The sequence below is a fragment of the Bubalus bubalis genome, chromosome 6 (genome assembly GCF_019923935.1).
Source record: "Bubalus bubalis isolate 160015118507 breed Murrah chromosome 6, NDDB_SH_1, whole genome shotgun sequence".
NCBI classification, from domain to species: Eukaryota; Metazoa; Chordata; class Mammalia; order Artiodactyla; family Bovidae; genus Bubalus; species Bubalus bubalis.
Window position 1 is genome coordinate 14,346,292 of NC_059162.1, and position 17,339 is coordinate 14,363,630.

A 17,339-nucleotide genomic window follows, 5' to 3' on the forward strand; every position below is an offset into this window, starting at 1 on the left:
CTTCTTTTTCTTCTTTAGTTTATAGTTTTTCTGGAAGAATTTGTTTTTTCCCTGGTCTGTTCCAACTTCATTAGTCCCACTCCACGTAGGGAGCTGCCACTTACTAGCCATGTGGCCCTAGGCAAGTTACTGAATTTCTTTATTGCCTCCACTTTCTCACTTATAAAATGGAGATAAGGATCAGGTCAAGTTGTTGTGAGGATCAAATGAGTTAAGTGCTGTATCTTGTTGAATCCAAGATGCCATCAGTTGTCTTTGGTTCCACAACTCTTCACTCCTCAAAGATCTGTCCTCCATGCAGTAGCCAAATTAGTTTATTAAACCTTGTGATCTTATCACTCTCCTTCTTAAAACATGTCAGGATGCCTCACTGCCCTGGGGATAAAGTCCAGCCTCCTAAGTGCAGCTTCCGAAACTCTCTGACCCAGCCTCTCCTGCAGCTCTGGCCTCACTAGCCCCCGCCCTGTCCCTCACCATCTGCACCCTCCACTCCATGCTCCAGACACGGCCTTTGGTGGCACGCTTTTACTTCCCCAAAGGTCCCCATGCTTGCCCCTCTCAGAGCACTAAACCACACTGTAGTGAGTTGTTTGATTGTCTGCTTCCTTTACTGAATAGCCTTTAAGGACCAGGCCTAGTTTTGTTCATCTTCCATAACTGACCCTTTTATTTCTTACTAGCTGTGTAGCCTAGGGCAAGTTACTTACTCTCTCTGTGCCTGAGTGATCTCATCAGTAAGTTACAGTGTATAAAGTATGTAAAGCACTTGGAGCAATTTCTGTTCCATAGTGAAAATTATATGTCTTCAGTTCAGTCAGTTCAGTTCAGTCGCTCAGTCATGTCCAACTCTTTGCGACTCCCATGGCCTGCAGCATGCCAGGCCTCCCAGTCCATTACCAACTCCCAGAGTTTACCCAAACTCATGTCCATTAAGTTGGTGATGCCATCCAACTATCTCATCCTCTGTCGTCCCCTTCTCCTCCTGCCCTCAGTCTTTCCCAGCATCAGGATCTTTTCCAATGAGTCAGTTCTTTTCATCAGGTGGCCAAAGTATTGGAATTTCAGCTTCAGCATCAGTCCTTCCAATAAATATTCAGGATATTTCTTGTTATTCCCTGTAGCTCAGCCCTGAGACTCTTCTTTGCTCAAATGCTCATTCCAAAAGAGATTCAAGGAGAATCCATCTAGCTCTGATCTCCCTATATTATAAAACCCATTGTTGTATGAGGGTCAGGCAGGGCCGCGTGGAGGCTGTTAGGTGGAAGTAGACTCGGGATGAAGGATGAGTAAGTTGACCTGGCACGAGGGGGGAATGAATCAGAATGGGGGGGCCCTAGGGGATCATCAGAGGCTGCTAGGGCTCTGACTTTAGGGCGGGATGACACTGAGATAGGCCCAGGTGAGGGGGAACCCAGGCAGAGGAAAGCAGCTTTTGTGTCATCCCTGGTTATAAGACAAGGAGTTCAGAGAAAGGACTGGCTGGGAGGCTGCCCACTGCCCTCCAGCTGCAGGCAGAACCATTAGAAAAGAACTGGAGTTGGGTACCTGCTGGCTTCAAGCAGCATGGACACTGAGGGTGGGGTTACTGGGGAAGAGGGCAGCGAGGAGGTGAGGACATGTCTAATCCTGGCACCTCGTCTCTTCCTGCCAGTCTACACACCCCACCCCCCACTCAGTGTGGTACGCAGATTTGTCCACCTCTTGAATCAAAGCCAGGAGGACTTCTTGGCTGAGGCAGAGCTGCTGAAGCTCCAGGAGGAGGTGGTCAGGAAGATCCGGTCCAATCAGCAGCTGGAACAGGACCTCAATCTCATGGATATTAAGATTGGCCTGCTGGTGAAGAATCGAATCACCCTGCAGGTGAGGAGCCCACCCGAAATCTAGCTAGTGGCCTCTGGAGAGGTGATGCTGGCCATTCTCTGGTTGCTAATAGGTATTTTCTCAATATCTAGATTTTATCATCTGGTTCAGTTCCTTGTTCCAGCGGTCCTCTGCCCTTCTAGTCATTTGTTGGGGGCACATGATATAATGGAAAGAGCACTGGACATAAAATTGTAATGCCCGGCTCTGCTGACTCCTAATGATGGGACTAGAGGCTGGTTGTTTAACTTCTCAGTCTGTTTCCTCATTAGTAAAGTGGGAATAATGAGAGTGCTCACCAGGGCAGATGTGAAAATAGATATGAGAGCTCCTTAACCTGTCAGTTACCATACATATATGCTGTGATGAGGTAGAAGTGATGCAGCAGCATCTCCACCTCAACTCTGTACAACAGACTAATGAGAAGTCAGAGCAGAAATGGACAGACCTGGTGCCTCAGTCCCGCAACCCAGCTCTCTTTGGAGACTCACCTGGTGAGAGCAGAGGTGCCAGGTGGAGTCTCAGGACAGCAGGAGGCCCTTCCTCATCCTAGAACCATTTGTCTGCCCTGGCTCATGGCTTGAATACCTTGCACAGCAGAAAGCCCAGGCTCTTCAAAGCACTGATTCTAGACCATATGTTCTGCACTCTGTGCTGGCCTGGATGGGTTGTATCACCTGCTCCCCCGCCCCGGCAGGAAGTGGTCTCCCACTGCAAGAAGCTGACCAAGAAGAATAAGGAACAGCTGTCGGATATGATGGTTCTGGATAAGCAGAAGGGATTAAAGTCACTGAGCAAAGAGAAACGGCAGAAACTAGAAGCTTACCAACACCTCTTCTACCTGCTGCAGGTGAGCAGAGGGCTTTGGGAGGAGACATCTCTATTCTCTCCTGAGGGCCTGGGACCTGAGGCCTTCATGTCTAAGCCCTCACCTGCGTACCAGGAGTCCTTTCCTGCCATCCTAACATCCTGTACCCAGGGAAAGAGACTGCCTCCTTTCATTTGTCTGGAATGTTCCTAGGACCCTTGAGAAAGTGTAGCAGCGCTCTCTATTCCTAGTTCCAGTCAGCAAAGCCTTTATCTGATCACTAGTCCTTGAGGTATGTTATCAGCCATTCCTATCTCCCCATTGCTTTCAGACTCAACCCACCTACCTGGCCAAGCTGATCTTTCAGATGCCTCAGAATAAAACCACCAAATTCATGGAGTCAGTGATTTTCAGTCTGTACAACTATGCCTCCAACAGCCGAGAGGCCTATCTCCTGCTCCAGCTGTTCAAGGCAGCACTCCAGGAGGAGATCAAGTAGGTTTTCCAGAAGCAAAAAGAATGGGAAGAGAACGGGTTAGAAGATGCCAGTGTTGGCTCCTTCACAAGGTGACAATTTATTGAGGTCTGAAGGTAGAAATGGACTCAGAAGACCTCTTTTCTCTACCTCCCAGGGAGGCAAGGCATCTCTTGGGACAGCCTGGGGGGAGGACATGTGCTGACATGTTAACATCACAGCTGAGACAGACCTAACAGGACTGTCCTTAAGAGGAGGGATGCCAGCACAGGCTTTAAAGAAAATCTCAAAAGGAAAAGCAGCTCTTCTATACCAAGGCAGGAGACCAGCTTCAATAACCTCCTAATCCACAGGTCAAAGGTGGAGCAGCCCCAGGATATGGTGACAGGCAACCCGACTGTGGTGAGGCTGGTGGTGAGATTCTATCGGAACGGGCGGGGGCAGAGTGCCCTGCGGGAGATCCTGGGCAAGGTGATCCAGGACGTGCTGGAGGACAAGATGCTCAGCGTCCACACAGACCCTGTCCACCTCTACAAGAGCTGGATCAACCAGACTGAGGCCCAGACAGGGCAGCGCAGGTGGGCAGATGGGCAGAGGGAGAGCTCTCTTTGATCAGCTTGGTCTTGGGCCTCACTGGGGAAGCTTGAGTGTGCTTTGAAGGTGGCATATAAATGAGCTTGCTGATTTATGTAAATATGACACCAGCCCTATAGGATGAAATAAGGTAGCCTTTTAGACCCCCTCTGGTAATTAACATGGAACTGATGTACATGACACCGGACCTGGTGCGCTTAACATAGAGTGAGCCCAGATGAATATGCAAATGTGTATAATTGCTGTGTCAGTGCTTGCAAATGATTTGTCAGATATACTGGGAGTTGGGATCGGACTCCTTATTGATAGGCATATAGCTGAATATTCAGATTTATAGATGAATAGGCAAATGAGGTAGTGGAAGAAATAAATTGGCCTTCTAGATTGGAGGCATTAACTGAGGTGCATAGGTACTAGGGAGATGGAGCCACAGAGGAGGGTAGGCACTGCTAGTGGCCTCTCTGGATGGCGCACAGGCATCCAGGTGGGGGGACTGCAGGGCCCTGGCCCAGCCTTCAGCATCCCACAACTACCAGAGACTTGCAGGGCAGCCCTGGTCTCCTCTGGTTCCCCCTGGGATCTTTCCACAGACCCAGGCCCTCTATTTCCTCCTACACTCCTCCACCTCCCCATAGGTGCTTCATCTCTTCTTCCACCCACATCACTCTAGTCCTCTCTGAGTCCTTTCTCTTATTCTGGCCTAAACCCTGGGCTGCCCTCAGCATGTATGTATGAGATCTTGTTGTGAGATAAGTTTAAGGGGTGGAGCCTCAGGGAGGGGAGGCCTTGGGAGGGGTTTCTGGCTGATAGTTTGTCTCTCTCTGCCCACAGCCACCTCCCCTATGATGTCACCCCAGAGCAGGCTTTGAGCCACCCTGAGGTCCAAAGACGCCTGGACATCTCCCTCCGCAACCTCCTCACCGTGACTGATAAGTTTCTTGCAGCCATCATGTCATCTGTGGACCAAATTCCGTATGTGCAACAGCCTAGGCATGGATCTCCGGAGGGCTCGGGCATGGTGGGGAGAGCAGAGCAGTCCTGAAGGGTGGCAGGCAGGAAGGGAAACTGGGCTGGGGGTGCTCGCGGGCTTCCAGGAGGTGGGTGGAGAAGGTGCGAAGCCCCTGCTAGAGACTTGCTGGATTATAGCACACACGGATCTAGTGGGCAGTCAAGACATCCCTGGGCCAGAGAAAAGTACCTCAAGTGATTATGGGGACATATGATTGTCTGAATGTAAGTGGTGGAAAATATAAAATTCTTCAGTCTATAAAGTCAAAAATAAGAAAACTTCACACCAGTAAAGCACATTATAAAAGTCCTTTCCTTTCTTAAAATTTAGTCAATAATTATTTTCTGAAAAGCAAATGATTGAAAATATTGACAAGGTGGGTCTCCTCTAGATCTTCACTCAGCCAACCAGCCTTCCTGGTGCTCAGTGGTGCCCGGGGCAAGGTGGGGATGCAGGAGAGGGGAGCCCACAGAGCTCATGTCCCTGCTCCCCAGACCTGGAAGACTGGATTAAGGATTTACAGTTAGGATTCAGAAAAGATTGTCCTAGGACTGATAAAGGAAAGCACACAGTGAGCTGTGAACTTCTCTCCCTGGTACCCCAGGAGGAGGCAATAGCTTTTTGAAGTATTTAATTAAATTTGTAGGTGGCACATCCATAATAGGAATAATAATAATAAGGTCCCAGGGATCGAACCCAGGTCTCCCACCTTGCAGGCAGATTCTTTACCATCTGAGCCACCAGGGAGGCCGTTTGAATTGCACTCTACCATTACTTTCACAAAAATAATTTTACTGGATCCTCACAAAAGCCCTAGGAGATAGACAGGGCAAGAATGAGCAGTCCCATTTTCCAGACCAGGGAACAAACTTGTAAGGGGAGTGCAATAGCCTGAGCTGACATCTCTGGTTAGTGGCGGAGTCAGGACCAGATGCTTCTACTCCAGTTCATTGTCCTCCTGGGCCTGCCTCTAGCCCAGACCAGGCCCGCACAGATGCTCTGTGGTAACAGAGCCTCCCGGGCTGTCCTGGGATGGGGTTCTGGCTGTAGGTGTCAGACACCTAATGTACAGGCTCAAGGTGCTTCTGTGGGGAAGGCAGGATGGACACTGGGATCTGGGGTGTCCCCAGGGGAGACTAAAGGAGCCAAAGAAGAGGCTCTGGGGACAGGCTGGAGGCTCCGGGAGAGCTGGCTGGGCCCTGGTCCTCGGTGCTGACACAAGGGCATGAGGGAGGGACAAGGCCCAGAGATGTTTGAAGGAGCCGCAGGGAGCTGGCTGTGGGAAGTGGAGGGTCAGCTCTGGTGTGGCTATGCCCAGGGAAGGAGAGGCAGGCACTCAGGCCCTCGCGCTGGGGTAGGGGCAGGGCCATAGTGCACCTATTGCTTGGCCCCAGGTACGGGATGCGATATGTGGCCAAGGTCCTGAAGACAACTCTGGCAGAGAAGTTCCCCGACACCACAGAGAGCGAGATCCATAAGGCAAGTGTTGTTGCCCATCCCCACCCTGAGAGCTCTGCTTTGCCCTGATGGTGCTGTGAACCCCCAGAATGAGACCAAAGGACCAAAAAAAAAAACAAAACCTATGCTATAAAAAGCCAAGAAGGCGAATGTTCTCCACCCTGTCAGTCAAGCCTGGCTCACCAACAGGGCTCAGGTGGCAGGTGGGAAGGCATCCAGGACAGCAGTTCCCAGTACACAACGCTGGGCTTATCAGAGCGGGTTCTAGTCCCAGCTATGGCTAACGTTTGCTGCGTGACCTTGAGCAAGTTGCTGCTGTGCTCTGGGTCTCTTTTCTATACAAGGATGGGATTGACCCAGGGCGTCCTTCCAAGCAGCTGAGCTGGGAGAGCGGGGCTGGGGCTGTGGAGGTGGGCCACAGGCGCTTCTATGACAGTCTCCTCTGCCCTCAGGTGGTGGGGAACCTCCTATACTACCGCTTCCTGAACCCGGCTGTGGTGGCCCCCGACGCCTTCGACATTGTGGCCATGGCAGCGGGTGGCGCGCTGGCGGCCCCCCAGCGCCACGCCCTGGGGGCTGTGGCTCAGGTCCTGCAGCACGCTGCGGCCGGCAAGGCCTTCTCCAGGGAGAGCCAGCACCTGCGCGTCTTGAATGACTATCTGGAAGAGACGCACCTCAAGTTCAGGTCTTGGCCCCGGCTTCCTGTTCCTCTCTGTTTCCTTCTTCTCCTCCTCTTCCCATCTTCTTTTCACAGACCACTTCCTATCACGCACAACTTACTTTCTCAAATCCGTGAGGAAAAGAGGCAGGGAGGATAGTTAGTGGGCTGGAGGACAGATTGTTGGAGGGACCCCCAGTGAAGAGGAGAGAGGGCTATAGAGGGAAGCTGGTTTGAGGGGGCCACTGGCAGAGGTGAGGCGGTGGACGGGGGCAGAGAGGCAGAGTTGGCTGAGCAGTCACCGGCAAGGCGGGAGAAAGGCCGATGAACACAGAACAGTAAGGGGCGTGCCGGACCGCCCCACCCTCTCACGTGCTTTTCCTCTGGAGCTAGGAGGTTCATCTGCCGAGCCTGCCAGGTGCTGGAGCCAGAGGAGCGTTTTGCAGTGGATGAGTACTCGGACATGGTGGCTGTGGCCAAACCCATGGTGTACATCACCATGGGGGAGCTCGTCAACACGCACAGGGTGAGGGCCTGTGCAAGCTTGGGGAAATGGGTGGGTGGGCTGGCCCTGAAAGGAAGGCCTGGCTCAAACTCTGTGTCTCCTTTACTTCCCCCATCCTGCAGCTGTTGCTGGAACACCAGGACTGGATCGCCCCTGATCACCAAGACCCCCTGCACGAGCTCCTGGAGGACCTTGGGGAGCTGCCCACTGTCCCTGACCTCATCGGTGCGTGCCCTCCTTGACACTGGGGCGGGCGGTGGGGCCTGCAGGAGGGGCGGGTCGGCAGGTGAGCAGGGCCTTGGAACGTGCCCTCTCGAGTTTTTGTTCAGTCTGGGACATGTGCCAGGAGGCTGGCTACACACTCCCTCTTTCCCTCTGGTCCTGAGATGGACACAGACTGATGGAACCCTATACCATCATATAAATGTGATGTTAAATCACATGAGATAGGACAGAGGGATAATGGCCTGTTTTGGGTCCCAAAATGCATCTCTGATGAGGGTAGATTTCAGGAGCTGTGAAATGGAAGGAAGTTGGCTTCCAGAGGCAGAAGGGCAGGGCAGGGCGGGGGACAGATAGAAGAAAGCCAGGAAGAGCTCCTGGCCTAGACAGGCACAGCCCCAAAGACATGAGGGTTAGCTATGCAGGTGACAGCCCTTCTGTTGGTGCTCAGGGCTTGAGGGTACAGGGTGGTCAGAGGGACAGTGTGGGAAGAGGAAGAGGGGCACGTGGAGCAGCATGTTCACCATGGCCCCATCTGTGCGTGTGCTAGTCTCTCTCCTTCCTCACCTGCCTCAGGGGAGAATGTAGCTACGGATGGGAATGTGGATCTAAGCAAGCTAGAAGTGTCCCTGACTCTCACCAACAAGTTTGAAGGACTGGAGACAGACGCTGACGACACCAACAGCCAGAGCCTGCTCCTGAGGTGGGAGCACAGCCTTGGCCCCCTAGGACTCCCCGGGCCAGCAAGCTGGCTGCTCTGGAGTGGCCATCCCGCCTTCCTCCCAGACTCTCTTACCCTCCCGAAGTTCTCCCCCAAGCCTAACTGGCCTTCCCCTTCCTGCAGCCTCAGCTGTTTTCCTTCTGGCGGCCTCAGCTTTTGGCTCCGTGTTGTGGCCGAAGGCAAAGGACTAGTTAGGACATTGGCAGCATGGTTGTTTGCATGTTGTTGTGCTGTCTACCAAATGCTTGCCTTTTTTATTGTTTATCTGGCTGTGCCAGATCTTAGCTGCACCATGCGAAATCTTCTTTGTGGCATGTGGGATCTTTAGTTGTGGCGTGCAAGATCTAGTTCCCCGACCAGGGATTGAACCTGGTCCACCTGCATCGGGAGCACAGAGTCTTAGCCACTGCACCATCAGGGAAGTCCCCCAAATGCTTTCTTACACGTCATTTAATGTAAGGGACAACCAATGAGATAGATGATGGTTTCCCTGCCTTCCAGTGGAGGAAAGAAACTCAAGCTAAGTGACTTGCCTGAAGTCCCACAGCCAGGAGGTGAAGGAACTCGTGTTCTAATCAATCCCCTGGCCTTGTGAACCGTGGTCAGGAGATGGGTGTGGACCTCTTCATCCCCAAGTCTGCAAATGTGAGGCAGGACCCCCAGCAGGCCTGGGCTGGTCATCTAGGCAAGAGAGGAGCCAGGTCACCACTTTGACCCCCCTGCCAACAAGACGGCCTCTCCACTCATCCATTCACTGAATAAACCAATGAGCTGGGTGTTCAGCTCTGTCTTGCCATGGAAGGCCTCACAGCTGGGCCAGGCTAGAGGCCAACACATGTCAGGACACCGAGAGGGAGGCAGGCATCGGGTGCTTGAGAGCTCAGAGGGGCCCCTGGATGGGAAAGCGTTTCACAGAGGAGGAACTGCATCCTTCAGCCAAAGGACCCAAAAGAAGGCCATTTGTGGGAGGCGTTGTAGGCAGAGGACACAGAGGCATAAGAGAGTACAGTGTGTTCAGACATGGTAGTTCGGTGTCACAGGCCATCGGTCCCCCTGGGTCTTCCTCCTTGTTACGTCCTCTGCATAACACCTCCCTGCATCGCTCTCTTTCCTTACCTCCAGCCATGCCGGGCAGCCATCATGCAGGGCAGGGCTACTTACTGGCAGCTCCCTCGCCAGCCCCAGTCCAGACCCTCCCCCGTCCTTCACCTCTCCCCCATCGCTCCCCTCCTTCTGCAGCACCAAGCAGATGCTGGCTGACATCATGCAGTTCCACTCGGGAGACTCCCTCCAGGAGATCCTATCCCTTTCGGCTTCCAGGGAGGAGGTGAGTGGCATCCTGGCTCCCAGGTCCTGTCTCGTCCACCCCACTCCAGCATGGCTGGCTCCTTTCCTGGGGCCCTGTCCACAGTCGGCTCCAAGCAGACACCTTGCTCACCAGTCATGCGAGCTCTGGAGGGCTAAGGCCTCTGCCCTTAACCCCCAGAGACCCTCAGGCTGCAGAGTCCTAAGACTGCAGCTCCTCCCTACTCCCCACTGAAACAAGAGTGAGCCCTGCAGGAAAACCAGTCCTGCTGCAGCCCTGATGTCAGTGGGAGGAGGGGTCGGGGGTGCAGAGAGGCAGACTGGGCAGACTCCCTTGAAGAGCACCAAGGAGCCGGCGCTCAGCATAGGGAATGGGCCGCTTGAGGGCCTGAAGGCAGGAGAAGGTGGTTAAGTGTGGGAGGCCAGGGGCAAGCTGGACCAGCTGGATCACAGGCTCAGCCAGGGTCTTCCCAGAGCACAGGTGGGGACAGCCAGTAGAGGCCTGACCCAAAACATGAGACAGAAGGAGGGAGATGCCCCCAGGTCCCCTGAAGCCATCACAAATCTCCACCGTTGGGGAGTCGCAGCCAGTGTCCACCGGACTTTTTATGCCATCCTCCTGCTAGGTCTCCTGGGCCACTCGTCCTCTGTCCTGGCCCACGGGGCCCTTCAGTGTCTATGAAGTTGTACACTGTGATGTTCTTCACCACCCTGGGGTGGGGACCCATGGATGGGGCAGCATGTCAGCACCCGCTAGACCCCTCTAGCCTCTCTGCCCCCCAGGAAGCAGCCCACAAGCGGCTGATGTGCCGACGCCAGGCCTGTGAAGCCCAGACCCCGGAGCCGCTGCGACGACACCGCTCACTGACGGCCCACTCCCTCCTGCCGCTGGCAGACAAACAGCGGCGTGTCCTGCGGAACCTGCGCCGACTCGAGGGCCTGGGGTTGGTCAGTGCCAGGGACGGCTACCAGGGGCTGGTGGACGAACTGGCCAAGGTAACGGTCTGGAGGGAGGGAGAGATTGTATGTGTGTGTAAACATGTTCATAGTGTTGACACTTCAAGGGCAGGCCTCTCCCTGGGAAGTGCCCACCCAAAATTGTCACCGGCCAGGGGAAGGCCAAGCGACCTCCAAGGGCCTTTTTGAAGGAAAGGTCTCAAAATTAGTCAGGGAAGGGAGTATTCTTAAAACGCCCTTTTACTAAAAAGCAAGCTTTGATCCTGTTACTGCTCAGTAGGAGGGAGGCCCTGAAACATCCTTTGAGGGTTTGGGGTGGGGTCCTTGAGGTTGTTCGCCTCCTAGAGAAACTGCCTTGAAGTCTTCCTCTTCCGGCTTGTCCTGAAGATCCTCACAGTAAGTTGTTCTTGGGCCTGAGTCAGGCCCTGAGGCTCTCCTGCCAGGAAGGGTCGACTCACCCCTGCCTTGGTCCCCCCACCCCAGGACATCCGCAACCAGCGCAAGCGCCGGCAACGGAGGAAAGCAGAGCTGCTGAAGCTCCAGGCCACGCTCCAGGGCCTCAGCACCAAGACCACCTTTTATGAGGAGCAGGGCGATTACTATAGTCAGTACATCCGGGCCTGCCTGGACCACCTGGCCCCCAGCTCCAAGTAGGTGCTCCCTTCCTGCACTCTGAAGGTGACCTGTGACCTCTCCTCTTACCCATATCGACCTTTGCCCCACTGTTTACCAGCTTTGGAACAGACATCTCCCCTCAGCACAGCGTGGTCCCTTCCCGACACTGTCTTTGAGTCTCCCTTGTAAAGTCTTGGGCTCTAGTGTCTTCCACCAGTGAGAAGTCTTCCTCAGGCTCTAATTTCCTTCTACTAGCCACCGAGAGAATTAGTGTCTTTGGTGTTGAAGAGTTTGTTAAATGAACTGTCTGGGCCTTTTCTTCATCAGGAGTTCTGGGAAAGGGAAGAAGCAGGTATCTCTCCACTACACGGCTGCCCAGCTCCTGGAGAAGGGTGTCTTGGTGGAAATTGAAGATCTTCCCACCTCTCAGTATGTGTCTTTGGAGGGCAGAATATCAGGCCCTAACCTGGGAGGCGGATGGGGGATCTCTGGGCTGGGCACTGGGTGGGAGGGAAGAAGCGTGGTCCCTGCCCTGAAGGAGCTATTATGACGGGGAAGACAGGCAGCTCCAGACGGAGAGCGAAGGGCAGTGGGCGTGGCCTGGCACAGTTCTAGACACCCCAAGGCACAGGATGCTGGGAAAGCATCCTGGAAGAGAAAACAGCCAGAGAAAAAGGCTGAGGTGTGCTGAGCAGAAGTAAAATTGGAAGGAGGAAAAGAGAGAGGGGGCGTGACACAAGGGAAGCCTGGCTCTGGGTGGCGCACAGCACTGCCTGGGTTGAGCAGCCCTGGGTGGAAGAGTCAGGTGTGGCCCTGGTAAGAGGCAGGGGGTCCCTGTTTTGAATCCTGTTCTTGATAGTTTCAGAAATGTGATCTTTGACATCACCCCTGGAGAGGAGGCGGGAAGGTTTGAAGTAAACGCCAAGTTCCTGGGTGTGGACATGGAACGGTTTCAGCTCCACTACCAGGTGAGGGGACACTCCCGTGAGCCCTCCAGATACCCGGCGGGCTTTAGGTGCTAGCCTGAAGACGGAAGGCCAGCCTGGCTTCCCTGGGCCTTGGATGGTATCAGCTTTGTTCCCTATCCGGTCTACATTGTCTGTTCCTGAAGACAAGAGTGATGGTCTATGTAGCCCAAGCCTCCCCACCAAGTCTGCCCTGACACAGACCCCACAGCCAAGCAACAGGAGAGTGGAGTGGGCTGGCGGTGTCAGAGCAGATTAATACTTGATGCCCTATCCCATGTCAGGGGCTTTACACATTACCTCATTTAATCCTCTCCAAAGCTCTCCAGCATTATCCCTGTTTTATAGACTCTGAGGCTAAAAGGTTAAGAAGCTGGCCTAAGTCATAGGCCAGTGTTCAGGAAAGCAGTGATTTTAAATCCACATCTTGCCGCTCTGCTGCTTTGCCTTTTAAATGATTTCAAGCCCTGGCTCTGCTTGAGCTGACATTTGGTCAGGTCACTGCACCTGTCTCTTGGTCGTGGTTTCCTCATCTGTGAAGGGGGTTTCCACGCCCGCTTTAGCGGCCAGTGCCACTGGATGACTGTGGATGGCTCCAAGATGTTAGTGTTTTGTAGACTCTGTGGGCCACAGTGAGCCCCTCCAACTCCCCTCCCTGCCCCTTCCCTCCCTCCTAGGACCTCCTGCAGCTCCAGTACGAGGGTGTGGCTGTCATGAAACTCTTCAACAAGGCCAAGGTCAACGTCAACCTTCTCATTTTCCTTCTCAACAAGAAATTCTTGCGGAAGTGACTGAGGCAGGCGGTGCTCCCCAAGCCCTTCTTACCTCACTGGATGCTTTTCTTAACACTAATGCACTGCTCCACTTTCCTGCAGACACCCAGAACTCAGGCCCAGGCAAGGCTCGAGGAGTCTCGCCCTTTCCCCAGCTGGGAGGAGTCTGGCTCCCTGGCCCACAGGCAGGGTCTCTAATTGGCTTCAGTCCGGCCATGTAGCTTATAAGCCACAGAATCCCATGATTTTCCAGTCTGATGGGAAGGAATGAACCCAGGGCCTGCCCCGCGAAGGCTACTGCTCTAGTGTCTGCTGCTGCCCTCCCTGTACGACAAACACTGTCCCAGCGGCCTGATTCCTGCTGCCTCCCTTCTCTCTGCAGACCCAAGCCAGGGCTGGCTCCCTGTCCCACCCCCACTGCAGCAGCAGCTTGTGTTCTGTCCTGCTGAGGCCCAGGCCACTCCGCTGCAGCGACGCCTCCCACCCTCCCACCCCTGACCCTCACCCTGGGTGGACAGCGCTCGTTAATGCCCGCTCGGCCTTGTGACACACGGTGGCCTGGGCCAGATGACCCTCCATTAGCCTCAAATCTCACTCTCTTGTTTACAGTCTGTTTTACATGTGGGTCACCAGGGTATTTATTCTCTCCTGTGCAACCTTAATCATGGTTTTTATTCTTTCTTCCTGAACTCAGAGAAAGAGTTCCCATTTCCCTATTCAAACTAATACTCATGCCAATCTTTTATACCTCGTATATAAAGTCACCTTGGGTCCCTCGTGTTTAAAATCTCATTATTTCAGCCTCATACGGTACAAAAAGCAGTCTTTCCCTTTTCTCTCTCACCCAACAGGATTCTTGTATCTGAGAGCTAACTTCCTGTCCTTGTGGCCCCTCTGATTTCACTTTAATATAAACAGCTTTTAACTCCGCATCTGTTGTTAATGCCTTATTTCATCTCCTGCAGAGCAGGACCCTGAGTTCTGGGATAAATCCGCCCTGGTGAGCGGGGGAGTCTTTCCTGCAGCGCCCCCCTCACCTTTCTGCAGGCGTCTGCTGTGGACCCTGCCTACCTGAGCTCATTGGTTCTTAATGAGATGTGGCGTTTATTCCTGTCTTCCCTCCCCCAGGGGACAGAGAGGAGGAAGAAATGCTTAGATTTCGATTCCATTTTTATTGGCCACTCTGAAGACTAAAGCCAAGAGGAGGGGAAACCAGTCCAGGCTCTACTCCACTCTTGCACACGTTTGCAGCAGGTTCTTTGCCTGAGCCTTGGATGACAACACCAAAGGCGCCTGAGCCACAGCTTCTTGGTATCGTGGGCTCTACACTCGGACCCAAATCCCCTGTCCAGGAGGAAAGCCCCCACTCTTTTCCCCCTGGGTTTCAGGAAGCTGGGAGGAGGGGACAGTCTAGGTGGACACCTATCCTGCCCTCGGAACTCCCGAGCAGCTCCTGCTGGGCAGGCACACACAGGTCTGCGCAGTGCAGCCTGTCTCCCTGCACCCCTTTCCATTCTGTCGCTCAGGATCTGTCTTGCTGTCACATTCAGCCTCAGTCACATCCTCCCCCCGCCGCTTAACATGTCACAGCAAAGACTTCAAGTACCGCCTCGCTCTGGGTGACAGTGACATGTACCAGTGGATCCAAGTTTCCACACATGATCGGTCATCATTAAAAGACTTAGATTCACCAAATGATTCCAACACTATCCCACTGTGACGCTCCCCCACAGTCACAGGATGTCCGCCACATACACCACGTATAGAAAAGTCCCAATAGCTACTGTGCCTGCTGGGATATTTACACATACGCACTACTCACAACAACTACAGAGGGACAACCACAACTACAACTATTGATTTAATAGATGATGAAACCGCAGTTCAAAGGGTCAGATAACTGCACCAAGCTCCACCGCCATAAGGGGAAGAAAGTCTTTAAATTCAGGTCCATCTGCTCGGATTTATATTCCCCTGTACCTTTCTCTTCTCTGAAACATTTCCACTTCCATCACCCCACACTCTCATGCCACTCTTGTCTTTCAAGCCCGCCCCACTCCACCCTGGTGTTGGTCCCTGAGGCGCTTCAGTTCCTCTTTTCCTAACTATTGGTGCCCAATCTGAGATACGGGCACTTAGTTCCAATGGGTGGGACTAGATACCAGTACAACCTCTTCAGTGGACAATTTGGCAGCATCAGAAATAACAAGAGCAGGGACTTCTCTGGTGGTCCGGTGGCTGAGACTCTGTGCTCCCAGTGCGGGGGGCCTGGGTTTGATCCCTAGTCAGAGAATTAGATTCTGCATGCTGCAATTAAGACCTGGTGCAGCCAAATAAATAGTTTAAATATATGCATATTTAAGTGCAGGGTACCAGGACAATTCAATGGGGAAAGAGTAGTCTTTTCAACAAATGGTGCCGGGACGCTGGATATCCACATTCAAAAGAATGAAGTTGGACCTGTACCTCACACCATAAACAAAAATTAAAACATCACAGACCTAGATATAAAAGCTAAAACTATAAAACTCGTAGAAGAAGCATAGATATAAATTTTCATGACTTTGGATTCGGCAGTGGTTTCTTTAGATACTGAAAGCACAAGCCACAAAAGTAGATAAATTGAACTTCATCAAAATTCAAAACTCTTGTGCTTCAAAGGACATCTTCAAGGAAATAAAAAAAACAACCCACAAAAGTGGGAGACGTTTTCAAATCATATATCTGACAAAGGATTTATATCTGCAATGTATAAAGAACTCTTACACAACTCAAAAAGATAGCCCAATTAAATGGGCAAAGAACTTGAAAATCCATTTCTCCAAAGAAGATACATGGAAGGCTAATAAGCACATGAAGTGATGCTCAGGGCTCCCCTGGTGGTCCAGTGGTTAAGAATCTGCCTGCCAATAAACGTGGGCTCGATCCCTGGTCTGGAAAGACCCCACATGCCCTGAGGCGACTACGCTCCTGGACCACAATTACTAAGCCTGCTCCACGACGAGAGAAACCACTGCAGTGAGAGGCCAGGCACTGCGACTGGAGCAGCCCCCGCTCGCCACACCTGGAGAGCCCCCGTGTAACAGCGGAGGCCCAGCACACCCAGAAACAAAATCTTTTTATAGAAAAAAGGCTGTAAAGTCCCAAGATCATTAGAAAAAAATGGTATTCAACATCATTAGTCATTATAAAAATGCAAATCAAAATCATGAGATACCACTTCACCCCCACTAGGATAGCTAAAGTACAATAGGGAATAACAAGTGTTGGTGAGGCTGTGGACAAATTACAAGTCATGTATTGCTAAGGAGTCTATAAAATCGTGGAGCCACTTCGGAAAACAATTTGGCAGTTCCTTGCTACCATATGAGTCAGCAATTGCACTCCTAGGTATAAATCCCAAGAAAATTGAGAGCATATGTCCGCACAAAAATCTGTATACAAATGTTTATAGCATCATGATTCTTAATAGCCAAAAAGTGGAAATAATCACATTGCTCATCAGCTAACAAGTGGATAAACAAAAGGTGATATATCCATACAATGGAATATTCAGCCATCAGAATGAAATACTGAAATAAGCTACAACATGGAAGAATCTTGAAAACATGCTAAGTGGAAGTCAAACACAGGCTTTCTTGGTGGCTCAGTGGTAAAGAATCTGCCTGCCAATGCGGGAGACTCCAGTTTGATCCCTGGTCCAGGATGATTCCACATGCCGTGGGGGCACCTAAGTTTATGCAGCACAACTACTGAGCCCGCGCCCTAGAGCCCACGAGCCTCAACCACTGAGGCCCGTGTGCTAGAGCCCCTGCTCTGCAGCAAAAGAAGACACTGCAACAAGTAGCCCACACACTGCAACTGGAGGGTAGCCCTGCCCGCTGCAGCTAGGCAAGGTCCATGTGCAGCAATGAAGATCCTGCACAGGTAAAAATAATTACATTTTTTTAAAAGAAGGAAAACAAAGGTTGCGCTAGATCTGAGTGTACTCATGTAAAAAGCTGTCAATGCTACATATGTAATTTGGAATGAGACATGAGAAACGTGGCAGTGGTCCACCTTTGGGGAGTAGGAATTATCTTTCTGTGCTGTTATTAGAGTGAGCTTATCCTAGTCTTCGGAGAAGGCAATGGCAAGCCACTCCAGTACTCTTGCCTAGAAAATCCCATGGATAGAGGAGCCTAGTAGGCTGCAGTCCATGGGGTCGCTACAAGTCGGAAGCGACTGAGCGACTTCACTTTCACTTTTCACTTTCACACAATGGAGTAGGCAATGGCAACCCACTTCAGTGTTCTTGCCTGGAGAATCCCAGGGACGGCAGAGCCTGGTGGGCTGCCGTCTATGGGGTCGCACAGAGTCGGACATGACTGAAGCGACTCGGCAGTATCCTAGTCTTATAGAAAAGAAGGCCAGC

The 17,339-nt window shown here is 52.4% G+C and overlaps 1 protein-coding gene across 4 annotated transcripts in view; it reads left to right on the plus strand.

Annotated features, from left to right (window-relative positions):
• IQGAP3 (IQ motif containing GTPase activating protein 3) overlaps positions 1-13,857 on the plus strand; it is a 39,387-nt gene extending 25,530 nt beyond the window's left edge. For all 4 annotated transcript variants that reach the window (XM_044944233.2, XM_006051972.4, XM_044944234.2 and 1 more), the window contains 16 exons: positions 1,652-1,860; positions 2,558-2,710; positions 3,000-3,163; positions 3,497-3,721; positions 4,569-4,709; positions 6,141-6,225; positions 6,657-6,889; positions 7,256-7,388; positions 7,490-7,592; positions 8,166-8,292; positions 9,550-9,637; positions 10,399-10,611; positions 11,056-11,222; positions 11,515-11,616; positions 12,047-12,155; positions 12,830-13,857. In XM_044944233.2, coding sequence (XP_044800168.2) covers positions 1,652-1,860; positions 2,558-2,710; positions 3,000-3,163; positions 3,497-3,721; positions 4,569-4,709; positions 6,141-6,225; positions 6,657-6,889; positions 7,256-7,388; positions 7,490-7,592; positions 8,166-8,292; positions 9,550-9,637; positions 10,399-10,611; positions 11,056-11,222; positions 11,515-11,616; positions 12,047-12,155; positions 12,830-12,943 — 2,366 coding nt within the window. In that variant the 3' untranslated portion in view covers positions 12,944-13,857. The remainder of the gene's footprint in view (positions 1-1,651; positions 1,861-2,557; positions 2,711-2,999; positions 3,164-3,496; positions 3,722-4,568; positions 4,710-6,140; positions 6,226-6,656; positions 6,890-7,255; positions 7,389-7,489; positions 7,593-8,165; positions 8,293-9,549; positions 9,638-10,398; positions 10,612-11,055; positions 11,223-11,514; positions 11,617-12,046; positions 12,156-12,829) is intronic.
• The last annotated feature ends 3,482 nt before the right edge of the window (positions 13,858-17,339 follow it).